Below are 21,814 nucleotides of genomic sequence, written 5' to 3'. Positions count from 1 at the left end.
CATTTCAGTTTTTTTTTTTAGACTATTAACATTGTCTGGGTACAAGAAATGTGCATTATGTGCAATTCAACCATATATCAACAGTTTTTTTTTATTCAAATTGTAACTGCAACAGGCATGTATCAAAAAGGTCAATACAGCAAAGCCTTTACAAAATCTGGCTCGACACTTAGGTCTTCCCAAAAATGGCTGTCGCAACAAATTGTAAACAATTTTATCAACAGTCTTACAGCACTTACAGCGAAATACAAATTAGCTAAAGTAAGAAAAGCACCTGTTATCTTTCAAAATGTCTCAACACAAACACAATGTGTGCCACTATACAAAATCAAGACAAACCAAACAGAGAAAAGGAATGTTCAAAGTCACGTGACTTCTGTTTCCATTTTAAAATTAAAAGAAGAAAAGGAGAGCTGGAGTTGTTCCTCATAACAAAAAGACAAAGGGATCGGACAGTGCATTCAGAAACAAGCACACCATGCACTTGATGGGAACTGGAGTTGGTTTGGTCACTTAGCATAGTTTGTGCATAGTTATAAGGCATCAGTCAAGCAGTCCTTTAGGTTGCATGTGGCTATGAGAAACATTCTGCGGAGAGGGAGAGTCTCCTTCATGCCAGCGAAGAACAGAACCACCAAGTATCGCCCCGGTCCACCCTCTCTCTCTCCCCCTCCCTCTTGATAAACAGGCAAAAACCCTGAGCGAGGTGAGTTGTGTTGGTTTCCAGGTGAGATACATGTGCAGTGAGTTAACTGATCTCCAGTCTGGGAAGGAAGCTACTCTGAGTTCAACCAGCGCTGGAAGGCTCAGAAACATCTGAACAGGGCTAATTTCTGTGATACCTTCACAGGGTGTCTTGGAGACGTCATGGAGACAAAGCTGCACACCCAGCGTCGTTAATGGGGAGTGCAAGGACACATGTTAGCACAGGTGGGAGTTTCTTATGGCATCTGGTGCGTTTGAAGAAAGTTCTGCTCATGGCTTGGGATGAGTGGTTCTTCACATCTGTGCTTCGAAGGCAAACCGTGGAGCTGACGTGATTCGCTTCAGTTCAAGGGCAAAGAGACGACAAACGAGACGAGTGAACAGTCTTCGTAGAGGCAGCAAAAGGACTGGGCTTGTCACATTTTTACATAAGGAAGAATCTTCAATACAAATGCAACGTGGCATTACTCGAATATCTTCAGAGGATCTCGCGTCTGAATGCTCCAGTTGTCTCAGTCAATTCAGTTTAGATCATTTTTAAAATCTGTTTTCAAATGGCACTTCAAAACACCAGGAAAATGTCTCGCACTGCTTTTCCCCATTAAGGTTCAGAAAAAGTGGTGTTTTCAGTCACTAATGCCAAAACTACAGTGGACAAATAAATAAAGCAAATAAATGAAAATACAGCAGTAGCCAAATGAGGTATCTATGTATTGCTCTATGCCAAAAAAGTGAAATTAAAATTAAATAAATTAAATAAAATCAGTGGTTAATCAAGGTGGGAAATAAACAAGGTGTTCAGATCAGGTGTGCAGCAGTAAAGCTGCAGACTGTTTGGATGCCCCACCAGCCCCCGTATGTGATGAGGCTCAAGGCCAGGGTCATGAGTCAGGAGGTCGAGGTGCAACGGTGCACACGGAGTGTCAGGATTCTCTGCTTCCCTGAGGTTTGACTTTGGAGCCGCTTCGTCCTCCGCCAGCGGCCGCGTTGTCACCGTCCGCGCCGGCCGTGCCGGGCTCTGCGTCCTCTGGGACCGGGGTCTGTTCCTGCTGTAGGCCGCCCCAGCTGGCCTTGTTGAGCCCCATGTGGCCCAGCATGGTCTGAGACAGACGTGTGTCGGAGAAACGGGCCCATTCTGCAAACAGCGGCTCCGCCACGTACGTCATGAAGCCTGAGGAGGCAGAAGGGGCCAAATACTAAATACAACACCCAAGTGAAAAGCGAAGCCAACTAAGAGACACAGCTACGTACCCATTTGAATGTTGCCAACTGTGTTTGAGTCTCTGTCACAAAGTGGGCTGACTTCAAGTTTGTGCCTTTTCTCAATGTCTCCTGCATGAGCATAAGGCAATATACACATGCAATTAATAAACCGAGCGTGTTTTGGCAGAGAATAGGCACAGAACACACAAAGCAACTCAGATGCTGAGTTATACGTTCGAAAAACAAGCAGAGAACCTTGTTGGAAGAACTCCTCTGTCACTTTTTCACTCCACTGTTTGCTCAGCTCCCACGGCCTGCAGGGGTTACAGATGTCCGCGCACTTCAGAGCCATCTGAAAAGGGTGGCGGTAAAAGAACTAATTAAGACCTCGCAGGCCCAGTGTGTGTGTGTGTGTGTGTGTGTGTGTGTGTGTGTGTGTGTTTTCCAGAGAAGATAAGTGACCTGCAGGACGAAGTGTCGGTGGCTGGCGTTGCTCAAGCACAAGTTCTCTTGGTCCAAATGCATCCGGAACCTGGTCAGGTAATCGTTCTGTCTGCTGATGTCTGTGGCTAAGATGAGGGATCCCAACTCCCTCTCCAGATTCAAGCTGAGAGGTCACAAAGTACAGATATGTCATTAATGGGATGTGTATGTTTGTTTTGTTTTTTTAAATACAGGTCCCACAGTTGACAGAACACACTATCCACATTTCTCTATGTCAAACTGACCTGTCCTCAGCAGGTAGATGGGAGAACAGCCCAGTCTCTCTCAGGAGGCCCACTGCTGACTTCCAGTGGTGGTTTTCAAGAACTGAGGTATTCTGCGAGTTCACAAACACGTATGTTTTAGCACATGCACACTGTAAGTACGTCGAGGCACACCACAGAGCAACTGCAGGGGCTTTACCCTATAGAGTGTAGCTAGATAGTGGTCAGTCTTGATGAGGAAAGGCTGGTTGACGCCAGGATGGTCCAGGTCATGAGTGGCAGCCGCTAGCAGTCCCAGCAGAATGTCATAGGAGGTCAAAGACTTTTCAAGCTATACTCACAAAGAGACGAGTCGTTAGTTATGGCTGCATTTAGTTTTTCAATTCAGTCGATCCACTATAATTGTTCAGTTTGCATGTCTCACCATGGGTTCCCGCAGGTAGCAGTACATGGCCTGTGTGACATCCGCAGCATGCACGGCATTGTGATAAGGGTTGTCACCGTGGTAGTCCTCCTGGACCATGACCAGGAATCTCCAGAGCTTGACCATGTCCAGCTGGAAGAGCTCCACCAAGCCGTACTGGTTGAGCAGGTGGAAGGTCAGAGTGATCAGGCTGTTTCCTGGACGACAGACAGAGGAACCATTAATTCTTTTCCCACTTGTTTCCGTTACAAAGAACAATTATCAAATTTATTCTACCTACCATTAGTTAACTTGTCGAAGAGGAAAATGTCAAAATTCCAATTTCCAACTTTTTCCAGCATGCACTACAAGACGGGGAAGCAAAGAGCAACAAAACGTGTGAATAACGCGGACGATGCTCGTTTCCATCGATCCCGTTGTGTTCATGAAGGAATGCTGGGGGCGCTGCTACATACTCTGGCCTGTCCAGTGTAGTCCTCATCCAGGATGTGGAGGGGGATCTGTTGGGGGAGGCCTCGCAGCAGACGGGACGAGTGCAGGTACCGCTGGAAGCTGAGCAGTCTGTGCACCCTCCTTTCGGGAGCGGAGCTGGCTGAAGCGGCCCCATAGCCCAGTCGGGCTGCGCACACAGACGCAAACACACAAATATGCTGTATTAGGAGGTAAACCGCGTAAAAAGGCAGAATTACTCATTTTATTTATTTCAACAGCTCATTAGGCTCAAAGAACCATCTGGGTTACACAAATTCGCCGGCAATCTGACGCTACCCTCAGCGATATACAAACATTTGCTGCTGACACAGCCGCCCACTCGTAAGCCTTTCGTCTGGGATCACACAGCAGACATGCTTTGTCATTGGTCTCGCTCACACACGCACAAAAGCATTGCGTGTCTGTATAAACCGTGGCTGCAATCGGGAAACTTGTCAGCAGGAGGTAGGATTACTTTTGGGTCAAAATGTCAATGCGCACGCGCGCACAAACACACACACGCTGTGAGCATTTGATGCTCTATAAAAGCTTTCCGTGAGGATAAAATGGAGCGTCGGTGCACGTGGCTGTGATTCATACTCACTGTGGAGAGTTCGGAAGTCGATGCACAGGTACGGATGGGAGCTTCTGCGTTCTGGTTCAAACCCAACCTGACTTCTGACTCTCACATCTCCTAGAAGAAATCAGCACTTATTTCCTCAAGATTCATGGTGCTTGTCAAGTGTGAAAGTGCAAGATTAACATTATATACTAGCCCCAGATATGAGCTTTACTACGAATCAAGGAACTAATCAGATGACTGTTATAACAAGACTGTTTCAGCCTTTTTTTAATTAAGGTTTTTTTTTTCTGTAGGTGTTGATTCCTTACAAAATAGTCTTTAAAATGACAAAGTGTCTCAAGTTTTTTTTTGTCTATACTTTTTCGTGTGGGCACCACAGTCACATTTCACCTTCTTCAGAGCCTGAAACAGAACTTGAGCTCTTAAACACCTTTGTGTGGTAAAACCCATTCTTCAGTACTGCAACCAAACTAAAACAGGACAATTATCTGAGCCAGGTCCGGCACAGACTGGTCCATGTACGGGCACATTCCCTCGCAACAGCTCGGCACACACTCCCACAACAGTCAATCAAACAGCTGAGCATGCAATGCCATGTCAGGACATTCTGCTCTACTATTAGTACTCAGAGTAACCTATAGTCCATCTACGGCTGTTTAGTAGTCGGACAGAGGGACAGGAATAAGCCAGACAGAGGCTGGTCTGTTCGTGGCCTGCAGTGAGAGCACAGAGAAGGGACAGGATGCTGATGCAGTAAAACGCTAGCGTGCCGTACCAAAGCAAGACTCTACGGAGGGAAACTGATCGAGGTGCTGACCAGTGCGATGGTGCGTGTCCAGCTTGGCGCCTTTGATTGTGTCATGTGTGTTAGACATAAATCCAAAAAGCAGTCACATGGGTGTAATCTCTGCAATGAGCACGTTACTTACTTGCAAACAGTTGTTTGAATACTACACAAGCTCCTATTGAAATACCAAAAACTCAAGTCAAGGCAAAATAAAACACATTATGAATGAAAAGACAACATCTGTGAAGTTGCTGGCATAAATGTGGAGAATAAATCCATACTGGCAGTGTTTCACATGCACCGGAGCACACGGTTGGAGCTCGAGCAGACGACGCGCATATTTATCTGTCACATCTGCAGCTACATGTGTCGGCTCCAGCACGTGCATTGGTGCTTTTGTGATTAGTGCGTTTGGAGAGTCACAGGGTCCGCGTTTCCCCCTGCGGTGCATTAGCGCCGGCGCTCTGGGGTGGATGTAGGTCATGTCATTATAAATGATGCGGCCAAAGCTCCGGGTCCTGCTATTTGAAAGCACATCAGCATTAACTTGGCGGGCTGAACCCTGGCCCAGGCAAACACCAGTCTGCATTAGCGCGCCTCTCCTCACACTCAATTTAATAGAAAATCTAACGAGACAGATGCTTTATGGCAGTGACGTATGAGACTGCAATTATACTTAGCCAAAGTAAAATGATTAAAAACCTAATGCTCCTTCAGTCGGCTCAATAATTCACTGTTACTGGGACCAGACGCACGTGGCAGCAGACGACTCTGAGTTCTGAGTGACGCTGACCGGAGAGCACTGGGAGAAATCCTACTCTCTTCCCAACGCGTCCAATCAATAACTCAGAGTGGCAAGTTTCATGCGATGACAGACCCGAGCGCGGTCCACTGCCGTCGGGGGCGCAGCCAGACTCTAATCGTGCCATTACACCCAGGAACCTTATCGATTACGAAGGCAACGCTCGTCTGGCCGCTTCCTCGACGCCTCAGACTCTGTCTGCTGCGAGCGCTCCGTCTTCCCGTCCATTTGCTAAACCGCTTACGGGAAATGCGCGCAGATATGTGCAGTCGGTTCAGGATTTGAACAAAATCTTGTACGCTTTACAAATCTGATCAAACTGCAAAGACACTCGACGCTACAAATGCATCCAAGCTAAGCCCAGTATGATTTGAGAGATTACCAGGAGGAGGCCGGGGATTGAGTGGACTCTGGGCACGCACTCCGCTACGTCCCCACCTCTTCATAATCTCCACATCCCTCTCCATTTCGGATCCATTCATTTCCCATCTCATTACACTTTAGACTGTTGAAAGTGCGCACGTGTGCGTTTGCCGAGGACCCGTGTGGATGTGGAATGAAAGTGGGGAAATACTTACCTAGCATGCGAATATACAGTGCTGTCTGGTCTGCGCTGTCGTAGGATATGGCTCCTCGCCTCTGAACAAACAAGAACAAATACAATTTATATCAATATGATGATGTAGTTATATTATTTTAGTAATGCAATACATTCCAGTGTTACTTAAGTCCACAATTAATGCACGCGGCATCACAACCAAATGTCCCGCTTCCTCGAGGGCAGGTGGTACCGTTGGTTCTAATCTGTTGTGTACATAAAGTGTAACGCTGATAACCGTGTCCCTGCTTCATATCATTAGTCTGATACAGCGTCGATAGGCCTATCGGCTATCACGTTATAAAGACGACCACGTGCAGAGACACGCGGTGGCTGAAAGAGGTTAGAAAGAATTTGGGGCCATTCCCTAATAGATTTGATCACAACGGACATTATGAAAAGGTATTTTGTTAATCTGTCATCAGCGCGTGACAAAGTAATGTTGTGTGATGATTTTGAGCAGTAACTGAGGAATATATTGTTGGTTCCTGTACACACTGCTATAAAAAACGGGAAGGGAAGTGCTACTCTACGAGCATAGCTGTTCTTCAAATATGTTTTTTAAAATCATCTGGATCAACAAGTCAAATCAGATTGACATTTCCTGAAAAATGAATCTACTTTGTGAATGTTTCAGGGAAGCGTCAATAACGTCAGTCACATGAGCATTTTTCTATGGACCTTCGACCAACAAATGATGCATAAGTGCGTCTCCTAATCTTCGGCCAGCGCGCGTGCCTGCGCCTCCCAGTGCGACAGTATTCCTCACCTGAACGCGAATGTCGCCAGCATAGTGGCAGTTGTAGCAAGTAGGACTCCGGCCCTGTACCTGCATGTTTGGCCTGTCAACAGACAGCTGCTCTGGGCTACACTGACGTGTTGGTTAACCTCTGCATCCACGCCGCTGGGACCTCCCTTGTGTAGGGTTACAGCATGACTAGGCGGCTGATGCTGCTCAGTGATAGATGACCCGCTGAACCACCTGATGGAGCTATTCTTAAATGGGCTGAAAAATATCCTAACACCTACAAACAGACTGGTACCACACGGACGCCTTCACACTGGAGCATCAACTTTGAGACTTTGACACAAGCAGCTGGTCACACCACCAAACACAAACACATGCAACACATACAGCAAATGCTGCTCTTGTTTATTCATTACCTGATAACCTTAGGATTACACTGGAATCATAACACAAACCTGACTGCCTTTCCAATGAGCTCATGGCGGACGACGATCCAAAGCTAATATTTTACTGGCCGGCAAACAGCTTGACTCAGGATGGGTAATCTGCAAAGCTGTATTTTAGTGTCAACAGGCCTCGATGTTGACACACAGCACCGGAGGTTAGTTTGAGCATTATAGATCGAATGCATGGGCTGTGTGTGTGTGTTGCCTGATGTAACGTGCATGAGAACTGAGCAGCATTACTCGCCCCAAAACAAACCTTTTGGCCGGCGCTTGTACCAAGTAAACACACATGGAGCCAGCTACCAGTTGGCACTTAAGTGGACACTGGCATGTGCTCCCTTACAAGCTGGTAAGGAGGAGGCGGAGGTATTAACACTTTGTCAATGTCACATTCCCACTGTGAACAGAGGGGAAAGTCACGTTTTACCCTTGGAATGACACACACACACACACACACACACACACACACACACACACACACACACACACACACACACACACACACACACACACACACACACACACACACACACACACACACACACACACACACACACACACACACACACACACACACACACACACACACACACACACACACACACACCGCCCGTGGTCAGGACATGAACAGACTTATCACAAGGTTTATTTAAATTAAACATTAGGGAAGTAGTCTGGCAGCGGTTCATTTCCTTATTAACATATGTATCTCAGTGGAAACACATGTTCACAGGTGATCAACCAGCCAAGCAGCTCACCTTAATGGAAATGTGCTACATTCATTTAAAACAATAAAAGGTTTTGCTGGGTTTTCGTGAGCATCTAGTGAGCGCTGTAGGCCTTCGTGCATCTGCTTCCTCACTGACCCGCGGTGTGCGTCAACTTCTAATTCAGCTTTGGTAAAAACACACCCTATAAGCGCATATTGGTTCAACCCGTTTATCTCTGGCTAAAACCAAGTTGCATTTGTTTCCTGTTCACTTCATCAAAGCTTCATGTAGATCTGCACATTCATTATTGAGGAACCATTATTTGTTATTTGTCGCGGTTGCCTTTGGCCACACACCTACACCTGCCGTTGGTTGGTGTTTGCCCACAGCCGTTCAGCACACGCCAAACACTGTTACTGCTGTCACACAGTCGCTTCATTGTGCTCCCTGCGAGGCCACGTAAGCTCGTTTACATACGGCAGTGTGTCTTATCTGGGCTTAGCGCTGCTGCCTGGGGGCAGCGCTGCTCACGTTCTGATGTCAGGGGGTCACGTGATGCCTGAACTTCTGCATGCGAGAATAGTTTCTAAGGTTCGGGTCGCCTTATTAGAATCTGGTGGATTTCAGACATAGAAGGTGTGATGAAGATTTGCCAGCTTTTTGTCGTGTTGCAAGTCAATTTACTGACATCTCGTGTTCACTTTTACAGAAACATGGTCACCATCAATGCTTTGTGACTGAGCCGTGCAACAGCAGCAGTGCAACATCCTATGAATGGTGTTCAGTTGTCAATCCAGTGCATAGTACAACACCCCCCACAAGCTTTTATGGAACATTTTAAAATTTGGTTTAAGCCGAGGGACAGGCCCATTGCACAGCCAGTAAGTCCACGGAGGCCAAGCAAAAGAGGAAGCCGGCAGTATTTCTATAAACTGACATATCAGAAGCAGCGCGCGTGCACACGCACGCACGCACACACACGATAAAAGCAGCTGGACTCAGCACGGCTTCATAAAATGAAAGCTTCCTTCTGAGTTATGACCTCTTGCAGCGCTGTGCTGTGTGGAACAGCACATTCCAGTATCTGAGTGCAAGGCCACAAATGAGGACGGGTTTGAAGCGAGTGCGTGTTTGTGCATCCATCGCTGGACGGACGACAGGCTACCTGTAGTAAGAGGGTTTTATGAGAACACTGCCCACTGACACTGGGCTGCCGGGTGGGAAGAGCAAAGGCCAATTCACCCCCGTGTGACTAAGGCAGTGGGGTGAACTGGCCCAACGCCTTCACTGACAGGACAGTGCTACATCCAAATAACAAGGGAACATAGTCATTTAGCAGCAATATATCAACAAGCAGTGTTTCTTCTGTTTTACTGGCAGGTAATGTGTCATAAAAAGGTTTAAGCTTTCTTTACACAGAGGAGCTTGTATAAACGTGGTTTTAGCGGCGCCGTATAAAAGCTGAGGTAAAGGGAGCGGGACGTGTTCATTCTGTCACACGCCGTCTGGCCTGCACAGGAATGCCATTCAGTTCAAACATCATCCCCAGACTCTAATTGCTTCTCTGGGCCGGCTCCACGCTCCGCTACTGAAGGTTTAACTTTGTGAAAGAGGCCAACAAACCCCCGGTCCCCAGCCAGAGCGTCTAAACAACAATTAGGGGTTAAAAGCAGAAGAGCGGTAATCCCCTTTTTGAGAACAGGCGCATTTCATTCTTCTACGCGGCCACAGTAAATATGATTCATATTCGAGATCGGGGTCGGATCCTGACCTTGCATCACGGACAACTGCGTCACCAACATGTTCATGTGTAAATGAGGACACGGCGGAAAGTTTGGTCACCGTTTATTTACCAAAAAAAATATCAGACTTTTTCGGTTCATTCACAGAGTATGAAAATAAATGAATAAACTCTCTTCTGGCAGCGTAAAGGTTACGTTCCGTGAAGCGTTGTGAAACACCGGGCTCAGACTTGAGCGGCTCCTTCAGCATTCTTACCACATCCTGAAACGACGTCAATCCGATGGCACAGCTCAGAAGAAAAAAAAAAAAAAAAAGAGATTATCTGCCGATGAAATCAGCAGAGTAACTGGAGAAGCACTGTAGTGCGTTCCTTTATCACACGTGTGCCTAAACATCGAAAATAAGTGGGAGTCAATCTGGGTTCAGCGGCCACGACGCTCCTGATGGTTATCTCGCACTGCGATGCGCCGAGCTGAGCTGACGGCAGATCAGCGTTTCTCATCTGAGGCTGCTCTACTGCTCCATTATCAGCCAACGCCGTGTGACCGCTCAGACTGCATCAATAGCACGCATCTGATCATTGATTATTGCGTCACCGCTAGTTTTTTGTTTTTCAATTTTGGAAAAAGTTACCGCTTCCACACTTTTTGCATCCATTTACTCAAAAAAAAAAAAAAAAAAATCTGATTGTTTTACTACACAACATAATTCAAATCAGCTTCCACCTCACTTCTAGAAAAGAATCAACATGCAGCCAACAAGTATTGTTTAAAAAAAAAAAACACAATAGAAGCACTGCAATAGATAAAATGGGACCATTTACATAACTCTGTTTCAGTTTTCAACGCCTCTTCAATAGAATATTCACACCCTATCATAAGCATTCCACAACCACAGAGTAGCATATTCTTCTGCAGCTCTGTTGTCCTCAACCCTACTCTGTGGTTCTGTTTACAAGAGGAAATGTCTTCATCGGCGAGGGGAGGGGAGAACGAGAAAGAAAGAGAGGGAGCTTGTGCGTGAGCAGAACAAGATAGCCAGAGAAAGAAGAGACTGAGACTCCGGCCATCTGTGAGCCTGGCCGAGGGCCAAACCACTGCCCACAAAGCCCGAGCACATGCCTAACTGCCTCCTTCTGCAACGGCAGTCCGGCCCTGCTTCCACAAACAACAGCCCCGCGGAACCACACACCGAAACACAGCAGCCACCAAGGACAAACGCACCCTTATGGCCAGAAACGGGGCCCGAGACATAATATTTGCAGAAGCGTAATTGCTCGACACAAGAGTCTCAGTGACGAGGCAGCATGCATCTTCAGGCTGCACGTCGGGGACCTGCAAGCGAAGTGTTTAATGGTTTAGTGCCACTGACTTATCACGAGCGTACAGTAAAGTCTTTGTGAACCCTGTGTGACGGGTAATGGTGTCTCCAAACAAACAACATGCAGCTTATCATGGCTGGAATCTCAACGTACGCGACCAAGTAGACTGCCTGCTGCAAATTGCTTCCTTTTTCACAACACACACACAAAACACAAAAAAAAAAAAAAAAAAAACAGCACACCGAGCCGATCACCTGTGGTTCACCTCAACTGGTGCCAGAAACTGCACAAACGCACAGCATGGTTACATACGTATGGTTGCTCGTGCGACGAGGACGAGAAAGCTGACGTTTTGTTCAGATGCGACAAGTCGGGGCCCTTGAATTCGTTTTTAAGCCTACGTAACTAATGCCTAGAGTGCAGATGGAGTGTTGGGATAATTGCTACGAGTATGAAGTGAACGGATGAGCGTGCAGATTAACTGATGGCCAGAGGAGCCTTCCAGCCAACTGATTCACATCTCATGGCATCTGTCAAAAACACTAAAAAACCCAGTGAGGGGGAAGAAAAAAAAAAAAACGAAAACTCTGCGATTGAGCAACACTGAAGGAGTTGCTGATGGACAACGTTATGCACTAGTCGTGATTGTGTGGCATGTTCAAAGTGGACACACATGGGTGATTATGTGGAGCAGGGTCACGCACAAAGCGCCACACCTCACCTCGCTACACTGGCAGGCCACTGAACGACACACACACACACACACACACACACACACACACACACACACACACACACACACACACACACACACACACACACACACACACACACACACACACACACTTAATGTTTAGTTAATGTGTTGGAGACACAATGCAACGCTGTGGGAGCGTCGCTTACGAGCAACAACAGTGGGTTACGACCCAAAGACGTGAGAATATGCTGCTCTGTTTGTGTGTCACTGCTAAAAGCAACAGAGAGTGTTTTTTTTTTAAGAGCAACAACGTGGGAAATGAAATAACTGAGTCATGACGTGATGCAGAACTTTCCTCTGAGCCCAGTTGCAGGTAAACACGTGTAACAGTAAGTTGAGCGAGGATACGGGTTCGAGCAGCATAATCTACCGGTGAAGTTGACCTGTGAGGTTAAAGTGTGACTCAACGGCTTGTGGGGCTTCTGCTAAATTATGAAGGCACGCGAAGATAAATATCAGTGTGATGAACGCACCGAGCTCAAGGAGTCAACGGGTCCAGTTTGGCGTCACTGCGCATAGTGTGAGCCATGTGGGCCCTTTATCTGCCAGTAACACGCACGGAGATGTCTGACTGGGGAGTGCACTAGTTTGACAGATAAGAGAGTGCGTTGTGCGTCTGGGCAAGTGAGCGTTGCGCGCGCGCGCGTTAGGCCCTAAATGCCCAACGACCACCTGCAAGATTCCTGCGGAATAATCGAGTATTTGTTATAAAAAAAAAGACAGAGAGAGAGAAAAGGTGGTGGTTTTAAGTATCGTGGCTGCCAGCGACGCACCCAGAGCAGCTCAACGCAAGCGGTTGGTGAAGTCTGAGGAATTGGAGTTACTTTACCTGTGACAGCTGTCTTGGATCAGGAGCCCCGAAGAGAGACGAGCTGGAGCTGAAACTAATGGCTCCCCTTCGGCTGAGGACGTGTTTGGGAACCGGCCTGTCTAGAGGCAAAACCGGCAGCTGATAACATACTTCCATTGAATAGTCAGAGCTGGATCCGGATCAAAAATGTAAAAAAGAACAAAAAAACCCCCAAAATATTTCATACAAAAAGCAAACAGATGCAAGACGAAAGCAGCTGACTGGTGAATTAGAAACCCCCGCCCCCCCTAAAGCCGAAATATTGGTTCAGTGTTCGGGAATCGGTCTGCTGTCGAGCTGCAAAGTGTTTCTGTTCATTGTGAGCGATTCAAAACTTGTCCGGATCGCCTTCGCGGATGCTGCGTCTCGTCTACCTCCGCCGCGTTGCCTCCTTTGGTGTCATTCTGGGGGGAAATGTTCATGCTGCCGATGCACTCGCTCCTTTCCTCCTCATTTTAGTCAGATCTGGGCCCGCGGACGACGAGACCTCCTTGCCATTTTCTGGGTCTTTGTGAAAACGCTTCCTCATTTTCAAAGCCAGAAAAAACGTCCGCTCGTGTGCGCTCCGCGCCGCTCGCGGATCCGCATTATCGCACGTCCCGAAATGAAAACAAAAGGCACGACCGCTTCCAAAAAAAATGTCATCGACGGCTCCTACCGCGAGCACCGCCGGCGGATGAAGTGAGCCGGCTCCAGGATGTGCGACCGCGTCTGCCGCGACCGGAAGGCTGTCGCTCACTCGGACCCGCACGCCTGGCGAAATGAAAGCATCGCGCCGGGCGTCGCGTCGCTTCGCGCAACCCGCACGATGAAAGAGCAGTTGTCTAATTCACCGCTGACCGTAACACGCTAGGAGTCCGGCTCCGCGAGGGGAACCCCGGCGTTCGTCTCACTCACTGCAGCTCCAGCGGGGCTCGCGGACGCGCAGCGGCACGCGACACATGCCCGGCGCCCAACCGGCGACGCATTAACGAGTAAATAGCTCTAATTGCTCTACAACTACCCACCTATCGCCCTAAACGTTAGCCTACGGTGTGGTTTTAAAAAGCACACACCACCTGCCAGAGATGGTGCTGTTGGAGCGAGCAAATAACGCCCTTGTCTCAGCTTCACCAATGCCGTGGCGCTGACTAATGTAACGTTAACGCTGATTGGTCGCCGTCACGTAGACGGTTCAGAACGGCGTTTGTGATTTGCTACGAGCCAGGGCGATCCCAAGACCTATATGAGCAGTCGTTTGCAGACGGTGTGGACTTTCTCGAGGGTTTTCCTCCACAACGGGACTTGCCCTGCATCATTGCCTGTGATTACCTTCCTCTCATGAGTCATGCTATGGAAGATTTCTACCGCCTAAATGAAAACAAAGAAACATATAAGCACATTGAAATACAAAGCACATTATTTTTGTTCTAGACTTTTTATGTTTGTGTGTTTTTTTGGGCCATAATAACAAACTAAAACACATGATAAAGCAAACTACTTATCCCTTTCACCTAAATGATATAATATGACTTTCTCATGTCACATAATATAAGATCACATAATAAAGTATAAATGAACTGTGTGTTTCATTTCTGTGTTGTCCAGCAGTGGGCAACACAGGCTTCTTCAAATGAAATAGTTATCATTACACAATGAAATAATCATGCCAAAAGTTAGGTAATCATTTCCACAAAAGCCCAGGATGTTGTCAAACAACACAACACAATCCTCTACACATATACAATGTAAGTAGTAACTTTGAAGTAGCTTGGCTCAGGGTATAAGCAGTGTCTGGATGAGTGGATTTGTTAGGCCAAGAGCCAAGCATGCTTAGTTGTGGAGCTTGTTGCTATCAATTTCACTAATCCCATCAGTGGCCATGATCATCAAATTGTCATTAGCCATCTTTGGAATGAGATAATGCAATTCAAAGAGCAAGATGTAGATGATGAGTCACAGAAGTCAGACAAGCCCTATGTATAAACCAAATGAGTGGATAAAACCCTTTAATACTAGTGCATAAACAGAAAAATAGATTTAAGGTCCCTGCAAGTCGGTCTAGATATAATTGTTTATATTTAAAAACAGCAAAAGCAGATTTGAGTCAAAGAACACATCAAAAACACTGGCCAACAGTTTTAGAAAGTTTCAGTTTCTGCTGGGTGTCACCAGCACTAGTATAAAAGGAGATTTTGTCTAAAGTTTGTCTAAAGGTTATCATTGGTTGCTACTGACTATATGCAAAAAGGTAACAGCATAAAACAGCTCCAGAGAGTCCAACGTACTCTCAGTCTAAAAGAATTTGAGGATTAACTGTACCAAAGCCAGCAGCCAGGTCGGGTAGTGCAAACACCAATTCATTTTGTTGCTGTTAACGTCTTTATTCCTGTCAGGCACTTTGATAAGCACAGAGCTGGAACATTTGTCAGAATTTGGGAGAAACAAGCTTCTCTGAAAAAATGATTATAAAACCTAGGTCTGGAAATTGCCTTCTAACCAAGTGAAACGTCCACCTCACACTGTCTACTGAATATTATTTTATGTCATTGAGTTGCTGACAATTACTGGACCTAATGGTGGGTGTCCTCTCTGCAGTAGTCCACAAATCTATAGCAGCATTTACAACATAATCAATAATAAAAGCAATTGAGGATCGTTCATGTTGGCATGTATCCAATTAGAAAAATAAACCCACCTAAGAGTCTGAATTCCTTTAATATATATACTGTATCTGTACCCTGTCCTGCGCTGCTACCATGTCCCCCACACCTGTTTCCCTACGTCTGTTTATTTCGGAACGTTTGTGCTTCCTCACTGGCTCTGTTCTGTGTAAGTAACTGCTGAAGCACATTTAGCAGCCTCTAAATCTCTTTCTAATCGGTTCCCTCCTGTCAGCTGCTGCTGCTGCTTCCCTCCATCCAAGCAGCGCTTGTCCCACAACATCCTTGTGTCTAAGTGCGACCTGAACTGCTCTCAGCACATCCTCCCTGCTGAGGCTGTTTGTAGTGTTGTCCACATTCCTTTATCTCTCTCTCTTTCATTTGAAGCAATGTCTTTTGTCACTTTAGGCATTAGGCAGTTTCACAGTCACCTCGACCTTTGGCCCCCACAAAGTACATGTGTTTAGCTCATCTTTGTGGAGACTTGTGCCAAATAAAAAAATGAGGCCTTTTAGTTCCACATAGCTTTTTGTCACATGCACAGAAGACATATATGCAACATCACACACACACACACACACACACACACACACACACACACACACACACACACACACACACACACACACACACACACACACACACACACACACACACACACACACACACACATTTACAGTACAGTATTGCCTGGATGCTTAACAGCAAAATTAGCCTTGGGAGCTTTCGTAACCCTGCTGAGCTGCATACCTACTGATTCCCCTTGGGCTCACAATTACTGGATCTGCTCATGAGGCCCCAGACGGTCCTTTCCCCCAAGTCTAGCTTTACTGAAAGCTCTCTGGAGACAGCTTGTAATCCACCATGGTGATGCTAATAGATTTGTCTCTTACCTTCTGGTGACCTTGTGAGGATCAGATGAGTCAGACACACCAGTACACATCCTGTGTGTGCATATGAAACAAATCCATCAGTAAATGAACACACAAACACATGATGATGTTTTTAAATGTTATCTGAACATTTTGCATCACTATTTCTTACCAAGACTAATTAATAACATTTTTATAACAATAAAATAAATGTTTACCTTTTAACTTATAAATGCTACTTGTATTAGATGTTGTTACAAATGTCTAAATTGCGTTGTTGTATGTATGTAGAGCCACCTTGTGGTGAAAGTGTCACATACAACAAAAGTACATGTATGTTCAAATTTATAAATTAATATATAATAAAATATAACAAACAAATTGGTCATATTAAACTTCATTGCTTTTCTTACAGTAGATTCTAATAAAAAAGTCACTTCTGAGGTGAAACTGATATTAAGTTTATAATACTAATATATAACAATTATTGATTCTTAAAAACACATTACAATGTTTTTGCTAAAATTAAAATTCTAGTCAAAGTCAAACAAAAAAAATAGCTTAAAATTATGTAAAGCCTAAAAATCAGACAGGAAAATAAAAACACCTAAATGGTTTGTGATCCCACAAAGCACATACTCATACTGTACCAATTTTTAAGTTTCATACTCATACCAGTTTTCCTGGTTTTGTTGGTGAAATTGATGGGACACAAAACTGCACCATCAGCAAACAAAGATAACAAAGACTCCTGTCAACAAGAAAAGGCAAGAGCCCAGTGTTTACTTTGTTTTCAGTGCAGAGTACATGTAAAAGCTAATGCTGTGTGTCATTTTTACTTTCTATGTTGCGTTCAACAATAACAGCACTTTTGTTTTCTTTCTTGCTGTTGTTGAGTTACTGTTGGAGCTTTCTTTATCGATTAGGCTTTTTGTTTTCAAGTTAAAAATATTTAAGAAAGTACTAAGAATGCTTGTGATAACTATCACAAACACATTAGACCTAATGTATGACATCATCATTTATCATTTATGAAGTAAGAAATTAAATAAATTTTTATTCCTATTGAAACAGTGCACATTTTGTGATGATGAATGGTGACATTGTGCTGAGGCGCATACTGGACATAGCGTGCCCTCCTTCCACCACTAGATAGCACCATTCTACTGTAACAAAGGCTGGCTGGGTTTATTATCACAGCCCTTTAGTGGATCATGCTGCATGATGCTCATATGAGGGGTTTCACTACTGAGATTGGTATTGTTTATTTCAAATAGAAATGTTCAAGAGATCAATAGACAAGAACAAACATATAAAGATCAGCAGTAGGAGAAAAATATAAAAGACTGATGCACTACAATGCTGAACAATTATTGTCATATATTATATGTGTAGCACTGGCTAAAACCAGAGGGTGCATTTTTATTACTAATAAAGCTTTTAATTTATTTTAAAAAATCTGAAGTTTCTTCCTTGATTTAGATCTGCTTTAAAGAAAACTTGATGACCGCACCTCTATGAATCTCACTGTCCTCTACTCTGGTTTTAAAGTAGCTAAGTAAAAATGTAGTTATCGATTAGGTTTTGCATTGAACACTATCTTTAATCAGTAAAAATGACTGGATTCCCAATATTCTCAGCATCCTGCATATTTATGTGCCCTTATTGTCCCTTGCATAATGCAGACGGGCTTTGAGATGTGTAAACAACCAGCTGCTGGCTACTGAAGTGGCTTTGTTCCATTACACTTCGATTGAAGATGAGACAATGTGAGCTGCACGTCTCACGGCACACAGGGTTAACGCCGGGCTGTGAAGTGCACTCGAATGCTGAGTGCGTCTCACTTTCCCATGACCAGCAGTTGCAGCCGTGCCTGTTAAATCAGACTGACGTATCTTTTACGTCATTGTATGGGAGAGGATGTTATATAAAACTCCATGTGGAAATCTGCTTTATTTCCTCTTTCTTATCATCGTGTGACCATATGTGAAACCTTCTGAATGTGCAACAGTTAGACAGGCTAATCCCACAAACAGCAGCATATTGTGATTATGTAAAGTACCACTGCATTTTATAATATACAACGACAATACTATATATTATATATAAACAGGCAACACATATTGTTGTCATCCTTCTGTTTTACATAACATTGATTTGGGTGGAATATTTTTCTCCTGCACGCCATAACCAGACTCTCACCTTGGTGTAACCAAACAGACTATTTCCTCAAGCGAGAACACGCCTGACAAGGACAATCTCCTGCTCCTCCCGTGTTGCATGTTTGCAGACCAGGGCCCGACTCTGCAGTCCAGATGGCTTAGGCCTCCTGCCCCCAAGAATCTACTGGGAAATCTGGAAAAGTACAGATAGTACCAAGTCTGAAGAAGCTCTGAACATGAGAGTCTGGAGAAAATAGAGACAAAGCACAGAGTATTCTGGCTGCTTCTGTCGCGTTTACTGATGTATGTGAAGAATATCTGTGCAGCAGTTATCTAAGAACGCTTACCAAGACTTTTCAAATCACAAAAGACCGCTCAACATCTGTGTGAATGCAGAATGACTTTTACCTAACTGAAATATTTATACAAAGAGAACAGATGGCATCAACGGCTCTGCTCTCGATTCCGGACGCTGTCACGCAGTCCTGCTTGTGAGTTTGCAGACCGTTTCATGTGGAGAGCCTGTGACACGTTGTGTTGTGCGTTTTGTGGCCTGGTCAGTTTGTGGAGGCTAAACTTTGTAATTTACCACCATGATGCCGCTGAGGACGACTGAGGATCAGGAAAGTCACACGGGCTGGCGGATCCCAGCCTCAAAGAGCCCTGTCTGGTTCATCAAGAAATCTCCATACTACTCTTACTTTGCTCTATTCACTAATACACACTTCAATATTATGAGTCAGAGGCGGCGCAGAAGATTTTTCTAATTGTTCTGTGCTCATTTGAATTCACTTCACTCTTCACTTGAAGTGGGGAGCATTTTAGCCGTACTTACTTGTTGTTAATGAATATGTAATCATACTACTTTAGCCTTTTTTAAAGACACCTGATTAAAACTGCATGAAGTGGTAGCCCACAGCGTCACAAAGCGCTGAGAAAACATTAATTGTAGCAGATCACAGGGAAAAAGATAGAGACAGAATTTGAGTGAAACATGCATGCCGTGCACAAAACTTAACAAGTGTGCTGTTTTATATTTGTCCAGATGTACAAAACATGAGTCAAAGGAACTGGGAAGAGTGGAATGAGAAGTTGCACATGTTGCAATGCAGACCTGTTTGTCTTTGAGCTGGTAACTTGGTACACAAATAAAAAAAAACTGTGGTCTGGTGTTTTCAAAAGAAACTGGAAGAAAAGATTTCATTCAAGCCTTCATTCATATTCTAGCAATAAAATTTGCCTGAATGTTTTAATATAACTCAGAAACTTTTGTTTGACTGGAAAGCTCAAGCAACTCCAGTGAAGAAAAGGTTGAAAGATAAGGAAAACATGATTCACGCAGACACTATCTGTGTAGTTATCAGATGGGAGGACTTGTTTGCAGTCTTGCCCAGCTGGTTCTAAGTAGCTAACACACACAAACATGCGTCAAGTCGCCAGACATCTATTGATGTTCTGCCTTCGACCTTGGCTCAATAAAAAAAAAAAACTCTCAGCACATCCACAAACTACAACTAACAACACATTTGCATGTACATAACAGTGCACATTGCAAAGGAGGAGTATTGGAAACATTTATAAACTTTTGAATTCATGCAAGGAATAAATCAAACAGGAATTTAAATAGCTCAACACGGGTGGGAAATACAATTTTTAATGTCTACAGCACATCTGTGTGCTTATAAAATGTGTTAAAACCATTAATTCAATCAAAGACATTTTAATCAACTGTGTGCAAAGACATACATCAGTTTGTACTACTTTCATGAATCAGGGCTTTAAAAAACAATCCCGGGAATCATATTATCATAATTCAAAGAACTTTCCATATTCTGGTTTGTGGCTGAAGGATGTGGGATGGAAAATGTTACCTCTCCACTGTTCTATATTTGGTTTTGCGTGTGTGTTTTGTTTCTGTTTGTTCATGAACCTTTTCCACCAATACAAGTGACACCATAGCCATTGTCTTGTATTAATTAAATATTCCCTTTATGGGGATTGTTTGTTTGCTTTGACCCTGAAAGCGTCTCATGCTTGTCCTGTCGCAACAAGTGAAGAATCAGCCACTTTTAGATTTTGAGCCAGGTGGGACTCCTCCTCTATAAAGTAAACACAAAAGGCAACGCAGCTACAAAATATGACAATCAGTTTAGATTCTGTGTTCTTCTAGCATTGGAACTTTAAAGATAAGGGCAATTTCACTAATGAGTAATTATTTTTAAGCTGCAAAAACATCCCTCAATTAGGCAGTACATTACTAAAGTACAAACATCTCAGTTCCTCAGCTAAATTGAAATAGTACACAAATTAAGTACTGGACATGAAATAAACACTGTACAGCAACACACAGAAATGTTGTCTGTTATAAATAGATAATCTATTAGTATGTGATGCTTGCTGCTGTCAACACATTAAATACTGTTACTGAGTCATCCACCTGCGTGTCTGCAACTCTGTTGTACATGTAAGTCCTTTGATTATAACGTTTTGTCATTACTATTGTTTTGTTGTTACAGACAAACTCAAGACGTGGTGTGTTTTTATACTCTGTGATAAAAAAGCAGTGTGAACATTATGTGACTTAAGACTAAAAATAATCTGGTGAGTAACAAAAGTGAAACCCTCCTTCGAGCCGGATTCGAACCAGCGACCTAAGGATTTCCGTGTCACCACTACAGTCCTCCGCTCTACCAACTGAGCTATCGAAGGGAGATACGTTAACCGCTGCTCCTACGCAGTTTTATAAAAGTAATCACAATTTTACATTTTACAATTTACGTATATACGAGATGCATTACAACAGGCAGCGAAATCAAAAACCCAAACTTAATACACAATGTCATGACGTACAGTATAAACGTCCAATCCCTATAAGTTGCTGCTAATGGCAGCTAACATTATCCAAACATCAGGTAAATATCTGAAGGTATAACCTATTTAGTATCCGAATATCTTACGGGACTAAAACACCTACATCAGCGTTTACTGGTTATCTATATAATTATAAGGCAATATTTGACGGCCAATTGTGCAGAGGGGAATTAGCTCAAATGGTAGAGCGCTCGCTTAGCATGCGAGAGGTAGCGGGATCGATGCCCGCATTCTCCAAGAAAACTTTTGCAAGTTTCTCCCACAAGTATAGTTTGTTTCAACAGTCACCCGGAATCGATACTGTAACTACACAACGCTGGCTTTCATCTCACATAATATGCTATTGGTTGCTGGAACCACTATATAGCTATGTAGGCTTTGATACTGTTTCCTCAGACACACACCAGTGTGG

General features: G+C 44.4%; 1 protein-coding gene and 2 non-coding genes across 4 annotated transcripts; 1 reads left to right on the top strand and 2 right to left on the bottom strand.

The window, feature by feature from the left end:
* Positions 1 to 70: 70 nt before the first annotated feature.
* Positions 71 to 13,917, bottom strand: pde7a (phosphodiesterase 7A). Of its 2 annotated transcripts, none has more exons than XM_029147046.3 (12): positions 12,835 to 13,917; positions 6,261 to 6,321; positions 4,115 to 4,201; positions 3,495 to 3,658; positions 3,320 to 3,383; positions 3,040 to 3,236; positions 2,815 to 2,946; positions 2,637 to 2,728; positions 2,371 to 2,515; positions 2,164 to 2,260; positions 1,957 to 2,037; positions 71 to 1,876 (listed from the first exon to the last, which is right to left on the bottom strand). In XM_029147046.3, the coding sequence occupies exons 1-12, from the start codon at positions 12,970 to 12,972 to the stop codon at positions 1,629 to 1,631; spliced, it is 1,506 nt and encodes a 501-aa protein (XP_029002879.1). In that variant the 5' UTR covers positions 12,973 to 13,917; the 3' UTR covers positions 71 to 1,628. The 2 variants fall into 2 exon arrangements, with proteins under 2 accessions (XP_029002879.1, XP_029002878.1); XM_029147045.3 differs by having other exon boundaries at positions 4,115 to 4,204; positions 12,835 to 13,916.
* A 7,237-nt stretch (positions 13,918 to 21,154) lies between these two features.
* On the bottom strand, positions 21,155 to 21,240 carry trnay-gua (transfer RNA tyrosine (anticodon GUA)). Its single transcript is given in 2 exon segments — positions 21,155 to 21,190; positions 21,204 to 21,240. It is a non-coding gene; the product is annotated as a tRNA-Tyr (tRNA).
* Positions 21,241 to 21,566: 326 nt separating this feature from the next.
* trnaa-agc (transfer RNA alanine (anticodon AGC)) lies at positions 21,567 to 21,639 on the top strand. Its single transcript has one exon. It is a non-coding gene; the product is annotated as a tRNA-Ala (tRNA).
* The last annotated feature ends 175 nt before the right edge of the window (positions 21,640 to 21,814 follow it).

Source organism: Betta splendens, chromosome 4, assembly GCF_900634795.4.
Source record: "Betta splendens chromosome 4, fBetSpl5.4, whole genome shotgun sequence".
NCBI lineage: Eukaryota > Metazoa > Chordata > Actinopteri > Anabantiformes > Osphronemidae > Betta > Betta splendens.
This window is presented reverse-complemented; position numbering and strand designations above follow the sequence as displayed.